Source organism: Poecilia reticulata, chromosome 22, assembly GCF_904066995.2.
Source record: "Poecilia reticulata chromosome 22, P_reticulata-male-v2, whole genome shotgun sequence".
NCBI lineage: Eukaryota > Metazoa > Chordata > Actinopteri > Cyprinodontiformes > Poeciliidae > Poecilia > Poecilia reticulata.
Genome location: NC_088851.1, coordinates 18,296,105 through 18,314,258, shown reverse-complemented (window position 1 = coordinate 18,314,258; position 18,154 = coordinate 18,296,105). Strand labels below are relative to the sequence as shown.

The window sequence follows — 18,154 nt, the reverse complement described above, 5'->3', positions numbered from 1 at the left end:
CAGATCTAAAATAGATTTTCTTATTGAGAGACTGGAGCAATGATTCTTACTTATGCAAGCACTGTGCTGTAACATAACCAAACATGGAACTCGACTCGTTTCAACAATTGTTGGGAGGAATTGATGAGTTTTATCCATCTTAATTGATGTAACGCTTAATGCTCAGTTAATTTTATACATATTTCTTCAGCAACCATGTAATGCCAGTGCAAAGGGGGACAGAAATCAGCTGTAACTAAGACAAACAGTGACATATCTTGGATCATAGGTTGGAAAATAAACTCCAGTTCCTAGATTCAAATAACATTTTAAATTACCTGTCTTTTCTGTAAAACATTCTTCAATGCCATTACTTTGCCAGGTGCACCACAGAGTAATTCTGAACACGCAGCACTTCTAAAAGTTCAGCTAATCACATTGAGAGTTGGATAGGCCATTGTTAGACAGCTCTCAGAAATTGGATAATCTTAGAAGGAATGCTGAAACATTCTCTCTTTTGCTTGGCTCATTAAACTTTTCTAACATGGACTTTTTTTGACCATGTTTGTGCCAAATTATATATTTGTTGAAATGTGACTGATCCCAGTTTAGTTAGAAAAACTTTGAGATTCTTCCCCAATAGTGTTATAAACCTCATCTGGACTTCAGCCCCATGTGCAATGCTGAAGTGATTGAATTCATGCAATGATATGTGGGTTTATCACACATAGATAAGTGCAGGGGTGGTGTCTGTTTTGTGATGTGAACCAGAGACCAAAGTCCAGATACAAGTGGGCAGGGGAGAACGATATTTACCGGACTCCCAATCTGAACTCTGCAATCATGTTTGCACTCAGATGTAAGAATATTTGGGATTAACATGTCTTCGCTGCATTCCTTAATTATAAGAAAGCGTTCCTATTTTTAGACAGTTCAAGTAGAGTTTCATTTGAGAATCCTGGAAGAGGTTTCTAAATCTTTTAACTGGATAAGACGACAAGCTTAACCTATTTGTCAAAGAGTGAAGGATGAAGTGGAGATGCTGGCTGCTGGCAGTGGCTACAATGCTGCTCCTTTGTGCAGCTGGAGCTAACATGGAAAACCTCCAAGCTGAGAATCTCAATCTTCTTCCCATGGATGAACACCACAAGGTCTTGAACCGCGGGATGAAAGGTATTTATTTGTTTAGGTTTTCACTATCATTTTGACTTCTCCTATTGTTATTTGTCTTAAGAAGCTAAAGATCTGGATAATTTTACCAATTCTTAGTATAAAGTTGAAGATTTGGCAGAACAACCACACAAGTAGGACTGTTTCCCATAGATGAATCAACTTTATCACAAATTATCTGTGTTATTGTTGTGGAGGATGGTCAAATTCCAGGTTGCAAATGAAATCATTTAGTGACTTATTGGTGATAAGTGTTCTTTTAATTGTACATCTTAGATGAGATGACTTACCAAACAGTTGGTTTTGAGAAAAATGATGGCTTTTTGAAATTTGCCTGTTTATCTTAAATAAAATGACTAATTTGGCAAACTCTTACAAAGTAGGATATTTACATGCTATAAATTTTAAAGTTAGGTTATTATAAAATGAATTGGCAAAAAAAAAAAGCAACTGAGAAAATGCAACTGTGTTGGGAGGAAACAGAAGAAATGTAATATGAAGATTTTAGAGCTAAAAATATTCAACTTAAATCATACAAAGTAAAACAGAAATAAATCTAAAAGATAAACATGCTAATATATAACACAAATACAGTACAGTCTTATAGATATAAATAAAACTTGCTTAAGATAAATAAAAGTATTTACTTTTGAAACCCAATTTCTCCTTATATTTTTGCAACTGCACAACTTTGTGCTGATTTACCACTTAAAATCCTATTAAATACATTGAAATTTGAGGTGTTAAGGAGAGAAATGTAAAAAGCTTTTAGGGCTATTGACTCAGTTGCTATTTTCTCACTTATTTCTCCACAGTGTTGCCCAGAGACTGCCATGAAATGCTCATGGCCTCTTCAGGAACAGCCAGAGATGGGGTCTACCTGATCAAACCACATAACTCCCCAGTTGTGGCCTACTGTGCCATGCAGGACGGAGGCTGGACCGTGGTTCAGCATATCACTGTCAACAGCAGTGTGGATTTTGATCGCACCTGGGATGAGTACAAGAACGGCTTTGGAGATGTCACGGGAGATCACTGGCTTGGGAACGAGTACCTCTATGAGCTCACTCGAGGCCCTGCCCGCTATAAACTGGGAGTGAAGCTCGTAGACAGAGATGCTGTCACCAAGACGGGAGAGTATGATCCCTTTCAAGTCGAGGATGAATCAACAGGCTACAGGTTGAGGCTGGGGTTATTCCAGGGATCAGCTGTGGATGCTCTGACCCTAGACACAGAAAATTACCTTCACGACAACCAGAAGTTTACGACTAAAGACAGAGACAATGATAACTATTTCCAAAACTGTGCCAAGCTGGAGTTTCAAGGTGTGCCAGGAGGTGGTTGGTGGTATGATGCTTGTGCTGGTGCAAATTTGAATCGCAGGAATGTCATTTACTGGCAAAAGGACTGCAACAAGGAGAAACTGTGCAAGTACGCATGGATGATGGTGAGACCTTCAGAAACAGTTAAAGTGATTCACAGTGCACACTGCAAGAACGATGAGCTCTAAAGACATTCTCAGAATTTGCATCAAATTTGAGTCCATAAGTAACAACACAGATGGTGACAAATGTGTCTTTGTTGATAATAGGCACTCACATGAATATTTATTTTCTCACATTTTATTAAGAAATATCGTTAACAACAACAAAATACTGTAAGGAACCAGAATATTTTTTTTTCACAAACTTGAAGCACAGTAAAAATAAAAAATAAAAAGGACAAACGTCTGTACATTGTAGGCTTAACATTTTTCTCCAGTTCACATCCATATGTATTGCCAGAGCAAAGGATATCAGTAATTCCCAAAATTGTAGAAAATTAATTGTGTAAGATAATAGCTTATACTTTAAGAAAATAAACTCAGTGAAAAAAAAATCCACAGTATGTTACAGGTTGGCCAGAAATGCAGGAAATATATGATTTAGCAGCATTTTGAATAAAAAGTTGTTTTTGGATGCCAGTGAAAAACCTAATCCTGAGGATGACAGCAATAAAAGTTGGTATTCCCCAACCTCCCTCCTACTGTAAACATTGACAATAAAAGCAAGTCATTTAGATTGATCTACAAGTTTGTCTTAAAAAGCATCCTCAGTATGACAAGTGGAGCCGAATTTATATTTAATTGTCTGACAAAGCACAGAGACAAGCATGTAAAAGCCTGTAATTATCATCAAATACAGATATTAAATGTTCAAACAATAGAACATGTAAAACATTAGCCCTTCAAAATTAAATCTAGCTAGCAACACAATATTGTTAAAAAGTTATCGGATTTTAGGTTGCCAAATTGCGTCTAGCTGCTAATATGTAACAAAATGCACAGCATGCCTTGATTATGAATCTGATGGGAAATGTGATTTTATTTTTAAACTTATTTACAATGTCACATTTACAGTTTCTCTGAAGTAGTTAAACCTTTCAAACTTTTTCACAATTTGTCACATTACAACAGAAAAAAACTGTTTTTTGTGAGATTTTATATGACAAGAAGTGCACATAATTGATAATTGTGTCTTGGATTGGATAAGGTTTGATACCTGGTTCTTAACTGGTTATTTATATATATATCCTTACTCAGGTATGCATCTATACTCACTGTGTTTTACTGTTTTACTCTGATACTCAGAAAATATCCAGTGCGTCCAACTGTTATCAAATATCACTTTATTAGTAAATTTGTGTAATTTAATCTCAATATTAGCAGAGATGTTCTGAGAAAACCTAGGAGGTTTGTATGATAGCACTGGGGAAGAAATATTGCTAACAGAAAGCCGTAAGAACATTTCCAGTTTGCCACCAGCCAAGTAGGTTGCAGCAGACCATTGTGGAGAAAAACTAACACCACACATCATCCTGAACACATCGTTCCCATGGAGAAACGTGGTCATAGCAGCACTATACTATGGGGATTAATTATGTTTTTTGGAAGTCGAATGAAGCTAAATATAAGTCAATCCCAGAAGTAAACCTATCAGAGACTGCAAAAAAAAAAGAGAAACTTGCTTGGAGCAGAGGTTTATCTTCTGGGTAAACGATGACCTGAAACATGCAACCAGAGTTACAGTTGAACTGTTTAGATCACTGTTTCTCAACCCTGGTCCTCACCGCCCCCCTGTCCTGCATGTTTTAGGTATTTCCCTTCTGCCACACACCTGAATTGTATCTCTGGGTGATTAACAGGCTTCTGCAGAACTTGATGGTCATGCAATCACTTGAATCAGCTGTTCTGGAATAGAGGCACATCTAAAACATGCAGAGCAGGGGGGCACTGAGGACCAGGGTTGAGAAACACGATAGCAGCAAATGGTGAAAAACAAATGCATGCTGCAATTTAGATTTTTTTTTATTTATTGTTAAAACATTGTCTTTCCACCTTACCATTGAAAATTGCTTTGTGTCACCTTCCTACAAAACATCCCAGTAGAAAACAATGGAGTTTTCAGTTAAATGACAAAATGCGAAAAAGTTTGATGTTTGTATATAGTCATTCTTTTTGAAGGATTTTAGCAGCAGTTACTCTTCATGACACCAGATGAATTGATTAACACTAACATGTAGAGTCCAAGTTTACAAAGCCAAGATAGTTGGTAAGATCCCATACCTTACAAAAAAAGTCATTCATGTGAGCTTGGAGTTAACTGCAGGGTTCTGTCCATACCAGTACAGTTTCTCCTCAATCCTTTTCTTTTTCCACTGGCAGAACAGCAGCATGCGGAATGTCTTTTGAAAGTTCTTGTTGCACAGGGCATAGCACATGGGGTTAACGGTGCTGTTGACATAGCACAGCCAGTAGCCCAGGTGCCAGAGGGAGAGTGGGATACAGTCTGAGCAGAAGGTGGAAATCAACACCATGATGTTGTAAGGGGTCCATGTAAGGATGAATGCCAGTAAGATAGCACTGAGAGTCTGAGCTGCCTTCCTTTCTTTGATCAGCACCATCCTTTTTCTCTTGGTGATCTGGCTTTTCAGAGATGTATCTGTAGGCTTGGACACTGAGGAGGTCGAGGGAACGCTCATAGATTCAGCCGAGGAGAACGTTGAGGACACCAACTTGGTGTTTCCGTTTTTGCTCTGGTGTTCCACGTGAGCATCTTTGGGGACAGGTTTAAACTTGTAGGACACACATTTGCTACTCTTCTGAGAGCTGCTTTTGGGACGTGCCTGGAAGAAGCTGTCGTCATCAAAACTGCTGAGCTGCTCACTCTCACTGCCCACAATGATTCTGTTTGCTTCGCAAGCCTGATTCCTGACTGAGGGCTTGTGCCCCACCGGAGACATTGGCCTGTCCTCATCCTCAGAGGAGGCATAGCTATTGAAGGTGGTCAACTGACCGGCTTTGGACCACTCATCACTAGTGGATCCAGTGGATTTGGCATGGCTCCTGCTGGAAGATGACCAGGAAGCTTGGTTCTGATCATGTGAAGTTGATCTTAGTTTGCAACTAAAACATGATCTTATGATGGTCTTCTGAGGCTGTGCCTCACCAGAGTCCAATTGATAGTTAACCCCCTGAAGTTCCGCCAGATCTTTTGTCCTCTTCTCTGTCTCCTTATAGATCCGACAGTAGAGGATTGTCATAACCGACACAGGAATATAAAAGGCCGCAATTGCTGTCCCGAATGTTATAACGGGCTCAGAGAAAAACTGAATTTGGCATTGCCTTTCAGGAACAGTTCTTTTCCCAACAAAATATTGCCAACAAAGAATAGGTGGGGCCCACAAAATCAGAGACACCAACCAAGCTAAACCTATCATAATTCCAGCTCGTCTAGGAGTCCGTTTGGCCCTGTAAGTCAGAGGCCGAGTGATGGAGAAATATCTGTCAAAACTGATCACAAGCAAGTTCATGACAGAGGCATTACTGGCTACGTAGTCCAATGCTAACCACAGATCACAGGCCAGGTCCCCTAAAGCCCAGTAGCCCATCAGGATGTAAGAGGTGTACAAATTCATGGAAAAAACCCCTATGATGAGGTCTGCTGCTGCCAGACTCAGTAGGTAGTAATTGTTCACTGTCTTCAGTTGACTATTGACTTTAAAGGAGACCATTACAAGAACATTGCCCACAATGGTGATGAGGCTGACAATGGCAGACACAGTCGCAATGGTGATCACCTCCCAAAGACTGTGAGTGACCAGGTGGACGTCTTTTGTAGTGTTATTTCTGGTGAAGTTAACTAGGTTTTCTCCTTCCATGGTCTTCTGGATATTACAGGCGTCCATCCATCATAAGCATGTTTGGATCTTCCACGTGAGGCAAAAGCATCTGAAATAAAGAAAAAAAAAGAAATGTAACATCTCTGCCTCCCAAAGTATACATTAGTTTAATATTGTATCAAATTGTAAAACTTCATATGCTAAGAAAAGGACAAGTTATATGTTCTACCCATTACTAAAAATATGTTTGAATTTACTTGGCATTGTTTCTATTGCTATTTCACAGGAGTTTCAAATATCTGTAGGGAGGTATAATGATTTGAATTGCACAGAGGTATAGACTTGGCTGATTCTGAGATAGTGACATTGAGATATACATTTTTAGCTTGATCAGTGCTAAACAAACTCAAACATTTTATCTTTTTCTAATGGCTGCATGTACTATTCATGAGCACTACCAGGTTGCGTAGTAACAACTCTTCATTGTGACTTGTGATGCACAAGAAAATGAGGACACAAAGTTAGCTATCTTCAAGGTATGTTGGAGATTCATTCAGACTTCTAAAGTGAGCAATGGTCTCAGTAACAGCGGGTGATTGCTGAGAAAATGACAAGTTGCTCTGTTTCCTCCTGGTGTGTTTTTCAGCTTCTGACAGTCTGAAAATATTCAAGGATCGTGTTTCCAACCTTCTAGAAATCTCAAAAGTTAAGACTGGGTTCTGCATGCACAGACGCTACTCTCTTCAGAAATACTATCAGTGGCAACCATACCAATAACCATTCTGATGTTCAGCAGACTCAAAATTTAACACCACAGAAGCTCAAAATGCTTTTTGACTGATCTAAAAATGTATTGTGTGGATATTATTATTGCTTTAAGCTGTTTTAGGAACAGATATTTCACTATTGTAAGAGAGCCTGAGTCTCTCTCTGTTGCCCTCTACTGGTGAAGCATAGGGAAAGGCTTTTTCTGAGAAGGTTTTTCCACAAGTGCTTCAGATACCAGAGTCTGTGGGGTTTGCAGTAGAAATGTAAAGGACTGTATGAGAATCACCATGGAGCTTCATACTTATGTGGCTAAATACTATGAATGGCTCAATCTTTCAAATGATGAAGTCATTAAACATGCTGAAAAATGCCCTTTCCCAAAGTGGCTTCTTAAATGGTTATAACATGTCAAAAGAGTCAGTTAAAAAGTTATTTAAAGTCTGAACTCAACACAAAGGCATTTGACTTTGATTAACTTTGTTATGAACAAGTATCAAGAAATTTGTCTCCTAAGAGAGAGAGACAGACAGACAGACAGACAGACAGACAGACAGACAGACAGACAGACAGACAGACAGACAGACAGACAGACAGACAGACAGACAGATAGATAGATAGATAGATAGATAGATAGATAGATAGATAGATAGATAGATAGATAGATAGATAGATAGATAGATAGATAGATAGATAGATAGATAGATAGATAGATAGATAGATAGATAGATAGATAGATAGATAGATAGATAGATAGATAGATAGATAGATAGATAGATAGATAGATAGATAGATAGATTTCATCACCATTTTTGGGTGGAAAAACTTTATCACATGACGCCTTTTACTATTTCTTACCAGTAGAGGGCAGCAGAGACCCTCTAACAAAACCTCAAGCACATGAATGTGAAGTCTGACGTTTTCTTGCAATAGTGAGCCATTTATGCCTACCTATATAAATCTTTTGGAGACAAGCCAGCTAGATAGCATATGGTTCTAAGTTTCCACATTAAATTTAATTATGTAAAATCAAATTATAGTGCCATGCAATATTGTTGTGATTGTGAAGGTTGTTACAGGTTTTAAAGCAGCATCACCTTCCTAGCAAATGTAAAAAATCGAATGGGAATAAAAACAGAGTGCAACAACGTGCTTAACTGGGCCATAATGCCACTTAAGTTAATGAACTGTTATATGTATCTGCCTTTTCCAAGCATGTTTTCCACTCCCTCACAAAAATCTCCAGCCAACTGGTCAGATGGAGTCATGATTTTGAGCCGTGTCTCTCAATCTTCCTAAAATGAGAAATTTCCATTTGCCATATTCCAACTCAGCCTCTGTAAGTTGTGTGTGACCTTCCCAGTTCCAAAATGGTTGAAAATGAACCGTGCACCAGTTGTTGAAGGCTCCCTGAGGCTCTCAATGTGGATGAACAATGAGCCCAAGATTGATAGAAAAAATTGTAAAAAGAAAAAAAAAGAAAAGAAAAACAACACAAAACTCTGTGTGGGTTGAAGCAATTGCATTTTCAGCCGGTCAGTCACTCAGAGTACTGACACACATGTAGGCACTGATAGCTTCTCACATTATTCCCTTAGCGGTCAAATAGCACCACGCTGGAGAAATTGGCTGTGTAAAAACAGACATTCATTTCCTTGTTGACCAACACTGCCCTCTTCCATTTCAAACCGACCTGCCTTGTTTGGGGGTTTTAATCAAAATGCTACAATAGGAAATTGTATATTAGGACAGTTAAATGCTCTCTGGGGTACTAAACAGAATAGGTTTCTGAAAATAACACAGGCTGTCATAGTCTGGTATTTGTTGCAAGAAGGAAACATTTGTATGCGAAGCAGTGCCTATCAAAAATATTTATGCGAAATCTTTCACATGTGGTCGCACAACCACAAATCTCAGTGTGTTTTATTGGGATTTTCAATGATAGATCAATGGAACCTAGCCTAGCCCTTAACTGCAAAGTGCAATCAAAATGATGCATGTTTTACAACTAAGAGTATGACATACATGTGGATTCAGTAGCTCGACATTCTAACATGAAATACAACATAATCGAATTGCCTAGCTTATCCAAAAGGCCCATAAAGCTGCAGAGTTTTGCAAGTGGAAGACTCTATTAACAGGCCAAGTGTTAAGTTTGATTCACATACCCACCGTCTATATAGTAGCAGCAAGACAAAAAATATTGCTACATAAAAGCCAGTATAGTTTGTCATAAACTACATTGGGGAAGTGGTAAAAGAAGCTAATCTTGACAGATGAGAGCAAATAGATTTTTTTAGCCCACATGCAAAACGGAAAATGTAACTTACACTGCACATTCTCTTGAGCACATCATCCTCACTGTGGACGATTCTGGTGGTAACAACTTGCAACATGAATGCTTTTCTACAGCAAGGACAGGGAAGCTGCTTTGAGTTGATGGAACTTTTTTATAAGACATTTCACACTTGAAACTGTAATTGCAGTGTAAGGGGGTTTGTATAAAATGTTAAATTGATCAAATAGAGATGCATGAGGAAGGAAAATTTGTCTTAACAGTCCAATTTAAGAGCCCAAAGCAATGGTTGTAATCAAAATCTATTACTTGAGAAATACCTGCTTTCAAAAGCCTTTCTTTAACAGTGCAAGGTCAGCATTCCATCAGCCATCCAAGAGGCACACAAATAACATTCCAGTATTGTGACGTGCTGTGTGCACAAGTTTTCCTCGTGAAATGAGCTCAAAAAATGCACAATGAGTGTTACATTTTATTATTCTTTGTCAGATCTGGTTTTTATTAGAAATCTCTCAAACTGTGAGTGACAAAGATCTTAAATGGCTCATTCTAAATTGATGTTGCACACAAATATAAGAAATAATTGTGTAACCAAGAAACAAAAAGAGAGAAGAAAATGATCCAACCGTTTTATCTTTCTAAACCAGCACCACGGACAGCACCATGAGTTTATCAGTGAGGGCAAACCTAAGTCTGAAAAGTATTTACTGGGTCAGGAAGGTGTGAGGATTATATTCAGCTGAGTAACCTGTGACCTTAAAGCCTTGGAAGGTATGTGAATGGCTAAAAAGCTAAAATAATAACATAAAAAATGAAATAATTTCAACTTACAACAGTAATATTACCCCTCCCTTTTCTCTTACCAAAAGTAATCCTCTGGTTTTGGAGACACTGGTCTCACCTGGCTGAGACCACTGAATCAAAAATGCCAGGGACAATTTTACAGATATGATTACAGCAAAGGGTTGGGCGATTCCTCTGTTGCTCCAGTGTGGACTTTCTTTTACTCCATTTTTGTTCCTGAAAGATGATCTATCAGTGTGAGAAATAAAATTTAAGGAATGACATGAAGCTCCAAATAAAGCACAATACATTTCATTTAATTTGTATTGTTTCAACAGAACCTAGTGCCATTGAATTGCAGTATTACTGTTAAAGAGGCATAGCACAGACGGATTTTATAGCTTAACTAGAAAGACCTGTTCAAACTTTTCCACCAGCCACAACGCAGGAAACACGTGGAAGAAGGTGATCTTGTCCGGTGAGACAGAAACTGACTATGCACATCACAGTTAACACACCATAAAGAATGAACATGAGAATGGCCACATTATGCTGTGAGAATGATTCACTTCAGCCAGGACAAAGAATTGGTCAGAGTTGATTGGAAGGTGGAGCAAAATAGAGAGCAATCCCTGAAAAAACCTGTTTAGCAATACGTGCAATGGAGGTAGAGGTTCCATACAATAAACATACACTCTGAGCAACAAAATGTAGTTTTGAACATTAATTACCGAATTATTAATGACTACTAGCTCACTTAATAGATTTAGAAGAACCACCACATTGTCAAACTTTTTTTCATAAAGTAACAAAAAAATTGTAATGATAATGCTGCTTGTTGAAAGAAAAAAGTATCCAAGCTCACTTGTATTTCTGAAAGTTTGTGTCATCAAATATTTAAAAATAGTTTTTACAAAAAATGTTTTTCATATATTCCTTTACAGTTTGAATGCATTTAATTAAGATATACACTCTCCCCTCAACTTGTAGCAGTCATAATAATTTCTCTGATCATTGAGTTCAAAAAAATAACTAATCCCACTGATTTTAAATGATTTACAAATAGAACAAAGTTAAGTTAGGTCGGCCATATCCTTTTTCCATTTGAGGTAACTTGTTTTGGAAAACTGGTGTTCTTAGACGCATCAATGTGGTTTGAGTGAGCAAAAACAAAAGAGGCAAAATTAGGTAAAAAAAAAAAAGTCAAAATGTGCCAAAAAAAATTACACAAATAGACTTGTTTTAAAAACCGTAAAATTGTCATGAAATATATTTGAGTCGTTGGTTGTGTCATCACAAATTGGGAAAACTTTCAAGTGATGCAAGTATTTTCTTCTGTAAGCCATGACAATACATCTAGAAAATCTAGCATACGCAGGACTTTAAAGGTATGCGAAAGATCGTAGTAGCATAGAGAAAGCTGTGCAAAGTTTTGTTTACGAGCAATTTCACAGTTAAAGTACTTGAACTTTTCAGAACATAAACAGGACAGCATAAACAGTGATTATGTTAAATGAAATGTAAAACCGGATTGTTATGAATGTTTCCCAACACACACACATGGACACGCACACTCATGAACAGAATACACAAATGGAAAAGCTCTTGAGGTCAAGAGGTGGAACAAGTCAAGTTCACTAATAGCCTCTAAACCAAGACTGAAAGCACTTTAATGGTACGTCTGGAACCCAGAGTACGGACATCTTGATAAATCGTATATATAGTGTGTTGTGACCCGCTTTTGGGCATTGCTTGGATACTGTTTGGTATCACATGTGACAAATTACTGGGGGGAAGGATTCTAACCTTGCGTGGGCAGGAAGAAAAAAAACTGCAACAGTACTGCCGATAAATTTTCCATGCTCGTATTTAGGATGTTCTTGCATAACCGGATTTTAAACTAGTTGAAATGCATTTTTCTACTAAAGACAATGTTTTAAACCTGTTGGAATATTGTGCAAGAAAATCTCATTGCCCCGGCCAAGAAATCCGAATCTCCCTTATTATATATACATCCTAAGAGTATCAGATGTCCTTCTGAAATACTGTGCTAGCTCGCTATGCATAAGTAATGGACATTGATCCGTTAGTTAACAGTGTCCTGCTTTTGAGTGAAGACAGGTTGTGTAGCAGAAATCCACGCTGAGTCTTCATGCTAGGGCGCTGAAGGCTGGCTTGAGGTCCTTTGGCACCTGGCCATCACTGCTTCTGTCCCGCAGCTCTGCATGATGGCCCTCACCACGCGCTGCTCCTAGTCATCCGTAACCTTTCTGTACATCCCTGCTTTGGTTGTAGCACAGCAGCTCAAGCAGGCCAACATCGTGTGTAGCTTGCAGACTAAAGATGGAAGTGGACGACGACAGAGCAGTGAGTCAAAGCAAAGGAGCCAAAGGATGTCGTGTGTGTCTGCGCAGTGATTATGGATGGTTTTCAAATCAGCCCACAGCTCCTTGGCACACTGGTTGGTGTTTACTGCAGTCAGCCCACTGACCCATGATTAACATCCTAGCATATGTAGCTTTCTGGAAAAATATATTCCTTGAATCAGTTTTGGTTTGGGTTCAGTCTTTCACTGAAGCAGAAGAGAAAGAGGATTATAGGCATTAAAAGCTCCTGAAATATTACTGCTGATAGCAAAGAACTGAATGATGGTCTCACCTTGTTCCTGCACTGTCCTAAAATGCCTCAAGCTTCTTCGCAAAAACAAAAAAAAAACGTAATTAGTTGACTTAGGATTTTATTTTACCAATTGTTCAAACTTTAACTGTTAGAAAATGTTTTCAGCAATGTAAGCTGTGTTACATCAGAGCGGCAATATAATGAACTATACAGTTTGCATAATGGCCGAAAGGGGAAGTGAGGCTGTGTGCCTCTCTTTACCAGAAGAGGGTTATGTAGAGTTATTATGGTTTGATTAGTGATTAACTTAAAAAATAAATGGAAAAAGTGGGTAACAATCTTTTCAGATAATATACATACATTGTAATTCAATTACAGGATGGAGGATTTTTATGACCTCCATCCTGGTCATAACAAGATGCTTAACCCATTCATGAAAATAATCAACTGCAATGAAAAATAAACTGGAAAGGAAAAGCATCTCGTTCAAGTTGTCAGATGTTAATGTATAGAAATTGGTGAACGGGAAAGTTGAACCATGGATTGTTTGTTTTTTAATTTATTTTAGTTTAGGAGAATGGAGAACAAATTGCTCAAAGTGAGTATAAATTGACACATTTAGTTAAATCTGATTTTGTAAAACTAATTCATGTTTCAGATTATACGAAAAGTGTTGATTGTTGGTTCTGGAAACTCTCTCCACCATATTTCAGAAAACATTACAACCCAACTCTCCTGAGGGTCAAGGTGTTAACAGGTCTATTAAAACAAAAAACAAACAAACAAACAAAAAACAAGACCATTAAATCCTAATAAATGATGCTTGGTTGTTACACATGCAATTTTACTTATCCCAAATAGCTCTTCATTTTCTTTTTGACTTACCATTGATACAGACGTTTTTTCACTGGTTGTCTTTTCAGTTTACTTTTGAACTGCTGTATTGTCCTGTCTTCCAATCGGTCATGCTTTTAATGCTCTGTGCACTGTGCAATGGCATTAAAGGATTTCACTCTTTCTATACAAATCATATTTGGGTTTAAGTGTTTCGTCTTAGCTATTATTTTAAGATAAAAGTAAACTCAAAGTAGATCTAACCTACGATGAGAAATTATGAACAGGATCATTAGATGAGTAATATGATCCGCTTATGTACCCCACAGTGGATTTGGCAGCCGCTGAAGGGAATAAAGCGATAACACGGAAAGCCTCTGGGAGTTATGTTTTCAAATCATCTACAACCTTTCACAAATGCCTCTTCATTTCAGTAATGACATGGCAATAAAATCATTTGTGTTCTCACCAAAAAATCTTTGATACGAGTCTGTGTCGGCCATTTTTTTTGCTTTTCATTGTTTTGATGTTGCTACTAATTGGCAGAATTTTTCTGAACTCATCACATGTGTGCAAGACAAAACCTACTGGAAGCCAAACATTTCTCCACCAACACAATCTGGTGATTCTTTTTATAAGCTCACCAAACCATAACTCTGTTGAGACGACTACTTCATGGGTTTCCTCAAAGGAGACCCAGAACTATTTCCACATTTGTTGCAACACCTCATAGGATCCGTGGGGACTGGGAAGGACTCGTTAAAATCACGCTTCACTGCTTAATCCCCCTCCGTATTGTCATTTCCAGTTAATCAAAAGGCAGGGCAGGAATGGTTGTGAGACGTGGCTGTTTCAAAAATGTATTGTAAAAATTTTTTGTAAAAAAAAATTTAAAAAAATACAGAAAATTCTGGAAAGAAAAGTTTGGAATTTTACACAGAAGGTTGAGGAAAAAAACAAGGAGGAATATTACAGAACTTTAAAACTATGTGTTCTATTTTCAGATTAATAATCCTTATAGAAATATGCAACTGCTGGATGAAGATTAACACAGAAGCTGAGCGATTACGTCATCAAAAAAAAGAGATACATTTCAGAAATAAAATGCACATGTTGTTTCTAAACTTTTCCAAGTGCACCTTTTTTTTGCCAGTAATTTATACTTATTACAATAAAAATGTGAAGCGCTTGAGCAGCAATATACAATTTGGTGAATGATAAGTCACTGAGAAAAAAAACAACAAAAAAACAATACACACACATCTTTTCAGGAGCACATCTTCTGTTTTGTTCATTAGGGTTAAAAGGCTTCATTAAAAATACATCTCCTCTCAGACATGCCCTTGTGCACACATGACGTCTTTTCCCCTTGAATTCAGGTCATGCCTTTGTGCATTAATCAAAAAGCGCACGTTTAATCAGTCATGATTCTCTTGAGACTGAGCAAGCCACCGGTGTAAAACAAAAAAGAAAAAAAAAAGACACAAAAGGAGAAATATACTCACTTTGATAATGTCTCAGTGTTGTCTGTCCAAGGGAGCAAAGTTCACAGTTAATCCCTTTGTTTTGCCTGGGAAGCCTTTGGGTCAATTGTGGCACCGAGGAACAGGATCATAACACAGCTGAAGAGAACTCTGGTGGAAGAGAAATCCTGCTGACTTGACCCTTGCATGCCAAAGGGATCCGGAGGAGAAAGTCTGAACAGAGAGGGAGAGAAGAAACAGTCTGAAGGGCAGAGTGGACAGCGGAACGCTTTGGGCATCCCTGCGTACGGAGAGCACTCTCCAAAGAGCTCCAAAAAGTCTCCTCTAAAAGCAAGGCTGCCTTCCTTTCTCATTCATGAATTTGAAACAAATCTGCACTGAAGCCAAAGAGAAATTACAAAACAGAACTTTTTTCTTGAAGAGCGAGCAGAGCGAGATGCGCTGCGCTCCCTCTCCGGCAAGTTAAAGCAGAATGACACAGAGAGGCAGCTTGATGTCGGAGCCAAGTCGCGGCTGCTGCCACTATGCTGCCGCTGCTGGAACTACTCAGGCTGACAGACACAGATGTAGCTGACGCTAGCAAGCTGGGAGGAGAAATTCCCATAGGGGTGAATGGTTCATCATGTTTCGGCACAGTGAGCAGGCATTGTGGACTCCAGAGGGTGGACGGGGCAATGGGGGCGGGGGTGGCTTCAAGGAGTCCATTTTGGAAGGTTTGAGGGCAGAAGAAGGAGTAGCGCTGTGGATTAGCAGCTGAGCTGAATGTTGGATTGTGCTTTTACTTACAAAAAGAAATGCAAAAAGTTACCTTGATTGTATTCTGTCACAGTTTGACTGAAGCTCAAGCTCTGCTGATCATAGGACACATTCATCAGTCCTACGCTGATGTTGTCTATGAACCCACATGGGAGAAAACTGACATGGCTGGGCCAGATAAGCAGCGCAGATGTGACAGATGTTTTCTTTCTATAGCACTCTGTGTGATTGTGTGTGTGTGTGTGTGTGTGTGTGTCTTTAAACGTGTGCATGCAAGTCTGCATGGGTGCGAAGTGTGTTTTAATCTGGATGATGGGTGCTGATCTGTTCCAGGAGTTCTCATAAGGCGCCAGAGAAAAACAATTGTAGAACCAGGCTGCTGTTAACACATATCTAAATGTAGAGAGACCAATCAATCTAACAGTCATGTTTTTTGAGCTGGAGAACCCAGAGAGAACCCACACAGGCAAAATCCACACTTCAAAATATAGACTTTCTTTTCAGATAAATTTGTAATTAATTTGTTCAGGTTCATGTTACTAACAACAGGATGCTCTTTCCTCATTATATTGCCAGTTTTCTGAAGTACACCAGTCCCTCTTGCAGCACATCACTCATCACCTAGCATGATGCTGCCACCCTCTCTGCTTCACATTCAGCTGTGACGTGCAGTGAGGTTCATGGGTGGTGAGGCACTGATTCATCCGGAGTCGTACAGCTCCAGCAGTGCTCCCTTCATTAGTCTGAGAATATAAAAAAACAATTAATTTAGATGTTTTTATTTTTTATGAACTATTCTTTAAAAAGCAATATTTAAAATGATCTAAATAGAAGAATTTTTGTGAGAATATATACTTCAATATTTTAGTTATTTGACATCAGCCAAAGAATATGTCCATTTTTGTTATGCTTGACAATTTTAGTTAAAGATATGCCTCTTATTCACCCATGGCAGCTGTGTGTTTGATGACCTGTTAAACTTTTAAAAATAAATCTTTAATTAAAAAAAAAAATAACCTGTTGAAATCTCCAGAACTCATTCAATAGTACCATCAAAAAATTAAAGATTGACATATGAAAAATTTTATATTGAAAGGATTGTTCACACATCGCCCATCCCTGAGATAAGGACGCTACTCTTAAAATAGTCTGATGTATTTTCTCACCTCGAGTATGAAACTGCTCTGGGAGTACTAAAGCCTGGTTAATGGACAAAATACACATGCATCATAGCCCCCAACATTTGTCATAATGCAACAGTCTGTCTGAAATGGTTTTGCTTGTTAGATTAAATCTATATGTTTGCGGCCTCACGATTAACGGCTGACATGAAAATCCCAGCTAAATCTGTTCCCAGCACATCTGTTCCACAGAGTGTCGTATGTCGCTGTTGCCTTCCACTCTCCCCAACCCCCCCCCCCCCCCCCCCCCCACACACACACACACACACACGCACACACACACACCAGGCCTGACCTGCTGATCTGAAGTCATTTCCAGGCAACAGGCCAGAGGACAGACACCTGGCTCATCATTGTTGTTGAACTGCTGACCTGCTCACACTTTATAGTGCTGCAGCATTGTTTTATGTAATACATCTACACACTAACACATAGACATGTATGGAGTTGCACACATACAAGCAGTGCTGCTCCGGATGCTTCATCATATCGATTTGGCTTGTAGAAATTTTAGAAGCTATGAAAGGCTCATGCATTTTTTACTCACTAACTATACTATAATATGTGGAAATGGACTTAATCAGCTCCTCTAATAGGTGATATTGAACAATTAAGACACTTAAAACGGTTTCACGAGACACTTCACTGAGCTAGATAGCTCAGTCGAATTTTCCAAAATCAAACTACATTGACAGAAATACAGGTCATACAATGACGAAGAGATCGGGTCTCTCCCCCCGACCTAAGATTTCAGCCATCTTCCTTTATCAATCTTGTGTGTCCTAAAGGCATACTTGTTTTTGCACAGGTCCCTGTCAGATTCTCAAATGCCTGTGAGTGAGACAAGATGAGTTCGGACATAAGCACAGCTAGAGACGGATTGCATCTGTCTAAAGTCCACAGGGGCTTGCTTATCCTCTGACCCAGTTGTGCACCCATTCTCCAGCAAAAAAAACAATCTGCTTTATTACTGTAATGGTAAAAGTTCTTATGAAATTTATTTTAGAGCTCCGTATTGGAAATCATGTAAAATCATACACATATTAAAGCGAATTCATTACCCAATTTAGAGTTTACTTAAATCACTATAAACAGAAGACATCCATGATCAATAGTTCACTTTTAAT

The 18,154-nt window shown here is 38.5% G+C and overlaps 2 protein-coding genes across 3 annotated transcripts; one reads left to right on the top strand and one right to left on the bottom strand.

The window, feature by feature from the left end:
- The first annotated feature begins 31 nt into the window (after window positions 1-31).
- Window positions 32-2,879, top strand: LOC103458523 (fibrinogen-like protein 1-like protein). Its single transcript, XM_008399394.3, has 2 exons — window positions 32-1,152; window positions 1,965-2,879. The coding sequence occupies exons 1-2, from the start codon at window positions 1,008-1,010 to the stop codon at window positions 2,657-2,659; spliced, it is 840 nt and encodes a 279-aa protein (XP_008397616.2). The 5' UTR covers window positions 32-1,007; the 3' UTR covers window positions 2,660-2,879.
- chrm5a (cholinergic receptor, muscarinic 5a) lies at window positions 2,756-17,251 on the bottom strand. Of its 2 annotated transcripts, none has more exons than XM_008399395.3 (2): window positions 15,112-17,251; window positions 2,756-6,418 (listed from the first exon to the last, which is right to left on the bottom strand). In XM_008399395.3, the coding sequence occupies exon 2, from the start codon at window positions 6,373-6,375 to the stop codon at window positions 4,771-4,773; it is 1,605 nt and encodes a 534-aa protein (XP_008397617.1). In that variant the 5' UTR covers window positions 6,376-6,418; window positions 15,112-17,251; the 3' UTR covers window positions 2,756-4,770. The 2 variants fall into 2 exon arrangements, with proteins under 2 accessions (XP_008397617.1, XP_081459185.1); XM_081603059.1 differs by lacking the exon at window positions 15,112-17,251 and adding an exon at window positions 10,234-10,323.
- Between the last annotated feature and the right edge of the window lie 903 nt (window positions 17,252-18,154).